General features: G+C 48.0%; 1 protein-coding gene across 10 annotated transcripts in view; it reads right to left on the reverse strand.

Moving 5' to 3' along the window:
- Positions 1-5,561, reverse strand: part of NIN (ninein) — a 95,744-nt gene extending 90,183 nt beyond the window's left edge. For 2 of the 10 annotated variants that reach the window (XM_042989669.1, XM_042989665.1), the window contains exons 1-2: positions 5,374-5,520; positions 5,004-5,057 (exon numbers count right to left, since the gene is read on the reverse strand). Coding sequence is in view for 3 of the 10 variants with exons in the window: in XM_042989664.1 (XP_042845598.1) it covers positions 1,173-1,246 (74 nt within the window). In the remaining 7 variants the exon portion in view is untranslated. The other 8 variants (XM_042989667.1, XM_042989666.1, XM_042989673.1 and 5 more) reach the window with 8 other exon arrangements.
- Positions 5,562-8,930: the final 3,369 nt, after the last annotated feature.

Raw genomic sequence — 8,930 nt, forward strand, 5'->3', positions numbered from 1 at the left:
TTATATCACTAAATGGTCAATGGTGGCAGGTAAGGCTCAGGGCTTCTTCCATTTTTAAAGGCAGATTATTGATAAATTTAACATCAATCAAAAGCAGAAAGTCTGAAATATTGTTGGGAGTTAAGAAGAAACTTTTATTTTTTTTTTTAACTCCTGAACATCTACCGTAAGTCTGGCCTACGTTGAGTACTTTACATAAATGATCTCATTTAATCCTTCTAATTCTTTAAAGTAGACACCATATTCCCATTTAAGATGCAGAAATTGGGGCTTGGCAAAATTAAGCAACTTCTCCAAGGATACGGTGCTAATATGGGGATGAAGTGGAGATCAGAACTCTGGTCTGACTCTAAATTGTACTATCTCTCAGTCCTGTGGATGCACACAGAACACATGAATAGGACATCACTGGCAAATCACTTATCTCCACCTTTCTGTGTTAATCAGCTAACCACTAAAGTCCCAGAAACCACCGCGAAAACCTGATGGCCACAAACCCCTCCAAATTGGAGTGGGGAAGGATGGGGTTTCTTCCTCCCTACCTCTCTTAATCCACTTATTGAATAATTACAAGGCACTAGAGAGGTATGGAATGAGCATTCTCTTTTTTCCAAAGCAGTTTTGGGATTTGGGGCAAAGAAGAAATCAAATTTTGTATAAAAATGACCATGGAGAGTTCCATATCTTCAACAGTGGGCACAGTACAGAAATTGATAATTGTTAAATTACTTCCTCAAAATGCTTAAGTATGTCTGGTCTGTGCAATCAATGCTTTCCATAGTTAAAGTCTACCTGATACCCACCAGTGACAGAAATCTTACTCAGAGATGAGGAAAGCTGGGCTTTGAGTAATAAACCCTCTTTCAAATTGCCAAGAATAACTCCAGTTTCATAAAGCCTCCCACAGGTCGTGGCCTCTCTTCGCCATCTACTTTCCCAATCAAACTGACAGAAGCCTTTACAATTCCTTTGGAAAAGAACGGTCGGTGCAAGCAATATTTTGGAGTTTTAACTAAGGATGGTTAAATAAGAGGCAAATGCACCGAGCCATTAATCACAACATTTACCACCCAATAACCACCCATAATGAGAACTATTTGGAACAGTTTCCTTCCAAATAACTCCAAACAAGGCTGCCAAAATGTGCAGACCCTGACGGGTATGGCCATTACCGATCTGTGTCCTTGCGCTCCACTTGGCAACCCCGGCTGATGAAATCAGGGCCAACTGGGCCTGGAAAAGACATAGGTGGAGGTCCAGCTGGAATAATGAAGTCCCCAACATAAGGCCAACATGAAGTGGATACATGAACTTATGAACTTTCCAGCATCCAAGGTACACAGAAAGGAGCTTGTAAGAATGGCACCCCAGCCAAAGGGGACGTCTGTTCTGGGCCAGAGGGAGTGAAAAAGGGACAAAGTCTGGCAAGGGAAAACCAAATAATAAATGAGCACAATGCCAGAGCCCCTCGCCCAGGCCTTTTATTTCCCTCCAGATGGTCCAGCAGCTGAACAGCTATGTGGAATGTCTGGAGGCCCCTCCTGGCTCGGCCGCTTTCCTTAGGTATCATAATAGATGCTTTCAGATTTGTGTTCAGACATAGCTGTTGGGGGTCCGCAGACCAGGCAGTGGCCACCAAGTGACTAATTTAGTTACTTTATAACCAAAATGGTGAACATGGACAAATCCTGCTTAGAGAAAGCTTTTCATTCATGCCTTTAAGCTTTCACCATTTGGCAAGTCAGAGTCTCATAATGCCAATGATCAAATTAAAATGTTTCTTCTTCCCTCTTTTCTGCAAACACTTTAATTGCAAAGATCTCCAGCCTTAACATTTTGGACTCATTTCAGTATAAAATGAAATAGTGACAAGAATAAATTCAAGTGCAGGAAAAGCTTAATAGAAAAAGCAACAGTCTTTTTTCATCTACATATCTCTGTATCTGTATTTACATTTGTATAAAATATTTCTGCCAAAAACTATGGCTACTCATCAAAATGACTCCTGTCAGGTAGCCTCCTCTCAGTTCAGAGAGTATCTCACTTCTAGCTGGATACTGCAAGCACAAGAATATCACCCAGAACAAAATCACGGCATAAAGAGAGAACACCAAAGTTTAAATGCCACTGCACAGAAAAAAAAAAAAAAAAAAAGTCACATTAAATAAATATGAAAGAAAACAACAACCTCTGTTAATCTACACTATAAAACTGAATTTAACTAAGGACTTCCTACTAGCATTTATTCTACATTAAACATTAAAAAAGGTTTTAGGATTTTAATATTTAGTATATTGCTGTGTACCAAACCCAAGCTTTTGTTAAACCTAATGGCTATGTGGATTACCAATCAGGTGGTTAACTCAGGGCAGCTGGAGGAATCAAATCATCAGGCTAGCACCTTGCAGCTTCGGTAACCTGTAATCCGCTAGTAAGTAAAATTACAGAAGCAGAAAACAGAGCTACAGGTTTGTTTATTTATTCATTTTGAGAGAGAGAGAGTGGGATCAGGGGAAAGGCAGAGAGAGAGGGGAAGAGGCTGAGAGAGAATCCCAAGCAGGCTCTCCACTGTCATCTCACAAACCCCGAGATCATGACCTGAGCCGAGACCAAGAGTCCAACGCTTCACCGACTGAGCCACCCAGGCACCCCTGGTACTTTCTGAAAAGAGACTGCCTATAACAATGTTCACTTCTCAAGCCGCATGTACCTGAATTAATTCAGAATGCCTGCGGCTATGACTCCAGTTCCCGGAGGAAGAGCTTCCCTTCCCTCATCTATAAACCAGGTTTTCCCACCTTTGTTTTTTATGTGGACATTAGAACACAAACACTTCGTAATTTTTCCACCCAAAAGTTTGAATAAATTATTAACTGCTGATATACATTGCAACAAAGAAGTGTCCTAATTTCAAAAAAAAAAAAGTTGCTTGCTTCTACATTCCCATAATCTTTTTCAAGTTCTATTTTATTCGTAAATAAGATAAGAACATCTTTTTGTAAGCCTCAGTCTCTCCACAAGCCTCTGCCCAACAGATGCAAGCTCAATAGCCAGAATTCAAACCACATAATTTATTGGCTTACAGATGAACTGGCATCTATAAAAACAACCCCCCGCCCCGAGAAAAGGCTTTAGGCAGCTTGAATCCCACTTGAATACTCTGGTTAAACTTGCCAACCCTTTTTCAAGGTAAGACTGATAAAATGCATTTTCGTTACCAACACAAAATGGAAGCATCAAGATTGGTGAAATGTTAGTTTAGAAAGTCATTTGCAGTGACATTTAAAACAACTTATTTTAACAACATTTGACTTGCGATAAGAATATTGCCTATTAAATTAAAGTTGGCTGTTCAGAATTCACTGGTGCCCTGTTCTCCCCCTCTGTGACAGTTAACATCTTTTGATACTAAGGGTCATCACATATCTAAAATGGAAAAAGGACAAGAAGAAAGACACCGGGCTATTCTGAGCAAGTGCCTATTAAAATGACTGATCCGTGACATTTTAATGCGAAGACTGTACCCCTGATGGCTTCCATTCCATTGCCCTCTAAAGCTTTCTCCTGCCGTGGCAATATCTCTGTTGATGTCCAACACATTTGGAACATCTGTAAGTCCTACCCTTTACCTATATGGCGGTTCAGAAGGCTTTCCCCTAAGGAATCACCAGAGAACAGGTGGAAATAAACAAACCTGCAAATAAACTCCCCCCGGGAGGTCACTCTTCCTCCCTAAGAAACAATGACAACAGCTGAAGAGACTACAACAAACTGGTTTTTCAGCCAGCCTGTAATGTTACTTTTACACACAGTCTGGAAATTATCACAAACACACGCCCCCGCCCCCAACTCCAGGGCAAGACCTGCCAATATTTCAGGTCATCCACCCCTATGCTAGCCACTAGAGAAGATTCAAGATAAAATTAAGCTGACACAGAAAAAATACATTTCCTTGTAGACTGTCAAGCCTCTGCAAAGCAGCAGGATGAATTTATGTTAACATATTTAAGGCAGCCCAACCGAGAAATCGTCCATGGCCTCAGGAACTTAGCCCACGCACCATGATGGACTTTATCAGGATTCTAATCCAAAAAAGCTACCATGTCAGTCACAAAAGACAACTACGCAATCTGTTTTGATTTCAAAAACTCAGAAGTTATATGGCAAGTCCATCTCAGGAATTCCCCTGCCCCTGCTAAGAAGGCATAAGATCCCATTATAGCTAAGTTGTCAAAACAAGGTACGTGGTAGGGTAGCTTTCCAGCTCCTGTTTCACGTGCACCTTAACCTGGGTTTGTCAGGGCAGAGGCTAGGAAAACGTCTCTTCCTATCTCGCTTTCAACTTCACAGAAAGAGCTTTCGGCAGGAAAGTGTTTCCATCAGCCTTGTCCTTTTGTCAGGGACCGGTCTGGTAGCCGAAGAAGCCCAGCCCTTGGAACCCTGGAACGCTGCACTCCACACTTCCATTCCGCTGGTCTGGCGATCAAGGCTTTCAGGCAATAACCCAGTGTCATTTTGTTCTCTCCCCTTCGTTTTTAGCAACTGCACCGGGAAAGTCTTTCTATGTGCCTTTCTCCCGCGCACCTTCTAAAATTCCCCCATTCGGGGCCCCCAACGGCACTCCGCAGCTCCGAGCACCCAAGCTCATCACCTCGGGTTTCCCCCAGACAGGTTCACTTCAGCTTCTCAATCACAAGGCTGCCCGGGTGGTTCAGGCAACCGAACCGCCACCCTTTCGGCGCGCTCCGGGACTCCAGTCCGCTCCTGGGTCCACACACAGTAGCCGCTTTCAGCTCGCGGCTGCGGGCTGGGACCACGGGGGTGGCGGGGGATCCCAGCCTCGAATGAGCGGCCCGAGGGCGGGCGCGCCGCCGCGGTCCCTGCCAAAGCGGTGCTGCAGATGCGTCTCGGAGCCGCCCGCCCGGCGCGCCCCCGGAACCGGCGGACACCCCCATTGTGTCACCAGGCAGCGCGCTCTCTCGGCCCCCGCCGCCCTCGCCTACCTTCTGGCGGCCTCTCCGTCGCGCCCGCACCGCCGGCCGCCCGCCTCCAGCGCTCTGCAAAGCGAAGGGGGACGCTTTGTTAGGGCTCAAGAAGCGGGACAATACTTCGCAGCCGGCGCCGCGGTTCCGGGCGGGCGTCCTTCAAAAGGACGCGGCCGGGGAGCCGCGCGAGCGTCATTTCCATATGTAAGGAGCCGACTCGTACAAAAGCGCGGCTCTCCGGGGCCGCGGCGCGCATCCTCCCCGCCCGCCGGCCCGCCCCCCGGCAGCGCAGCCCGCGCCGCCCGGGCCCGCCCCTCCTCCCGCCCGCGAAGGCGCCCCCTCTCCGCCGCGTTCCCCCCCACCCCGGGAGCGCCCCGCGCGCCCCGACCTCGCACTCCCGAGGGGAAGCCCCAGCCGGTCCCCGTGCGGTGTCCGCCCTGGGCGCTCAGGGCCTCGCCGACGGCGCGGGGGGCAATGCGAGGCCTCCGCGCACCGCCCCCCCCGCCAGGCCGCGGAGCGGGGGGGCCCCGGCAACCGGCTCCTCGCTCACCGCGTCCCGGGGCTCAGGCGCCCGGCGCCGCCGCGGCGACCATGGCCGCGGGCGCACTCGGGGCTCGGAGGCGGCGGCGGCGGCGGCGGCGGCGGGACGGCCGCGCCCAGCGCGCTCGGCTCCCGGCTCGGCCGCGGCCACCCGGAGCTTCGGACGCGGGGGAGGAAGGGCCGGGCCCGCGCGGGGAGGAGGAGCCAGGGCTACGCCGGCCGGGGCGCGGCTCCTCCTCCGCGGCCCGCGGCGCCCGGGCGGCCGAGGGAGGAGCGCCACGCGGTGTCCCGGCCCCCGCGGGGTCCGCCCCCGGCCCCCACCCGGACGGGTACGGGGCCACGGGTTCCGGGGATTGCTCAGGTAGCGGAAACACGGGGGGAAGCCCGGTCCAGGGTTGGCTGCTGTGTGACGCTGGGAGGTCGCTTCGGAGATTTGAACTTGGAAAACGCAGGGTTCTAGGGGCGCAGGTGGATCGGCGTTCTCAGGTCGCCGTCAAGCAGGGGCTAGTGCGTCCACCCCTCCATCCCCTGCCCTCTAGCCTCTCCTTTGCGAGCGCGCCGCTCACACCCCGCTCCGCCTGAGACACCCAGCCAGCCACCTTTGCGCGTGGAGGAAAGGCCTCCGCCTCCAGACAGCGGGACCTTAAGGTGGAGATTCAGGTGCCTCTCTTGCCCCCAGGCGGTCCTGGATTTCTCTGCCTTTGAGCGCCCTTGGCCCTCATTGGAAGAGGGCTCCAGGGAGAGCGAAGAGCTCTAAGACTTCACTCCGAACTCTGGAACAAGTGTGATCGTCGTACCAGGTCTAGTCGGGCTTCCGCACCTGCCCACCATGTTCTCAGAGGCTCCCACCCGCATCAGGCCTTCCGCGGGTACATCCAGCCTTCAGTCACTAGCCACACAGGACGGAGATTCCTTGGAGTTGGTTGTTCTCCAGCCAGCGATTGTTCACTGTTTACCACCTCCTACCCCTACTCCACAGCTCCCCCAAATGCTCTCCTTTTTCACTCCTCCCGCCCCCATCTCTACACTTCTGATCTGGATGCAAACAGGATCTTAAACCCAAGCCAAGAAGCAGCAGCTGAGGGCAGGTGACATCCACTGTGCTCTCTCTTCCAACAGCAGAGTTCAATGTGTTGGCCTGGAAGAAGAAGCCGCCTGATTTATTATAACCCACAAGTCTGGTTATTTCAGCAAGAAACTGGAGACTGTTCCCTTGCTACTGAAAGAACGAGGGGTAGACAGGAAGGAACCTATCATTCAATGAGAACCCAGTGTGCTGGAAACTTAGCAGAAGTGATCTTACCTAATCCTCGCACCACCTTTAGGAGACAGACCTTATGATGCCCATTTTGCAGATGGGGAAACTGGGCCTCAGAAAAATTAGGGAGCTTGCTCAGGATCTTGCAGCTAGTACTTAACACAGCTGAGCTTCAAAAGCAGATTACATATGTGACAAAATTGCACCAAACTAAATACACAACAGAATATATGTAAAATTAGTGACGTTTGAATAAGGCCCTAGGATCGTATTAATGTCAGTTTCCTGGTTGTGACATTGTGCTACAGTTATTCAAAATTACCATTAGGTAGAAGGTCTATAAGGGATTACTCTGTACTATTTCTTAAAACTTAATGTGAATCTATAGTTGTGCCCTAACTAAAAGTTTGTTATTTAAAACATCTGTCTTGGGGCGCCTGGGTGGCTCAGTCACTTCACCTCAGGTCATGATCTCACGGTTCGGTTCGTGGGTTTGAGCCCCACATCAAGCTCTGTGACAGCTCAGAGTCTGGAGCCTGCTTCCGATTCTGCATCTCCCTCTCTCTCTGCCCTTCCCCTGCTCGTGCTCTGTCTCTCTCAAAGATAAACATAAAAAAAATTAAAACAGTTCTGCCTTATTTTAGAACCAAACTCTCTTCTTTCAATACATACTCCTCCCCCCACCCTTTTTTAATACTCCTGTGCGTGCGCACACACACACACACACACTCATGTACTTTGTGCACAGTTGTTCTATCCAGTAATAATTATACAACACACACTGTTAAGTGAATAACTAACTTGTTGCCAGAATACTTACATAGATGTCATCTCATAAATAAGAGAAGAATGTTCATCGGGGAGGAAAACAGCCAACAGTCTTAGAAGGTAAGAATGAAGAGATGTATCTTTGTTTCACCTAATCTCTGCCATGGGAGCCTCATCCTACTGGTTCTCTCTCCAAGCATCCCTTTTACCTGCAAGAATCCTTAAGGTGTGGATTGTTCTTGGGAGCCACGGGTTGTGGGAGGTGGCATTCATTCCCTACAGAGAAAGGTCAGAATTGGTGGGGGTTGTGTGATTTGAGAAACACAAGATACTCTTTCTTAAGAGGAGTGAATGGGGCGGAGTTAATGCTGCGTCTAGAAACTTGAAATCACATCCAACCCCCAGCCTTGCTACAAAGGAGGGGAGAGTGTGAGGCATGAGGACTTGGTGGTGTAGCTTTGCAAGGACAATCCTACCAAGGCAGATAATTTAATACCATGTGCCTGAAATTTAGGCTACACAGGGTGGAAGGTTAATCTTGGTATGTCTAGAGTCACTGCAAAAAAGCAAGGACTTACCTTAGAACCTATCACTTAAGCTTTTCTCTGTTAAAAAAAAAAAAATGAAGATAACAGCAGAAATGGTAGCTACATTATATACAATAGGAGGAAAAATGAAAAGAAGCATAAACATTTACCCCTTTACAGACCACATTTCACTTTTATCTGTTGTAATTTATTTGCCTCTGATATTAACTCCCACAAAGAGCCTTGTTCAGGGACTCAGGATCCTTAAAGTATTTGTAGATGATGTTTTCGAGTGGCTTTTCTGCAATGTTTTTCAGTATTGGACTGGCTTTCTCAAGTGGCTAAAAGCTCTAAAAAGTTAACCAAGGAATAATCTAGGGAAGAGAAATTTATTCTGGTTTCTTGTTGAAGTAACTTTGTAATGAATAGTTTAGAGTCAGAACAACACAAATGAATTTTTTTTAAAGGAGAAAGAAAATTCAGGCTTTGTAAATTTCCCAGGATCTACAGAGTTATCTTTTTTTTTTTTTTTCCTGGGCAAGGAAAGCAGATAGTTGTAACCAAACTCATTCTACCCTAACCCAAAGTAACAGTTGGATGTAAGTTATTTCTTACAGCACAGTAAACAAACAACAACAACAAAAACAAAACACCTCTTCTGTCATGCTGTAGAACTCCCAGCTGCTTCTACACTTGTTTAATAAATGTTTTTCTTATTTCTCTGACCATGTGAACTAATCAGAACAAACTTCAGGTAAGTTGCAAAGCTGCCTCAGGTGGGGCTCAATGGTTAAAGCAGATTATCAGTTATAGTCCAAGCCAGGGACTGTCTGGATGAAAGGGACATCATAT

The sequence above is a fragment of the Panthera tigris genome, chromosome B3 (assembly GCF_018350195.1).
Source record: "Panthera tigris isolate Pti1 chromosome B3, P.tigris_Pti1_mat1.1, whole genome shotgun sequence".
NCBI lineage: Eukaryota > Metazoa > Chordata > Mammalia > Carnivora > Felidae > Panthera > Panthera tigris.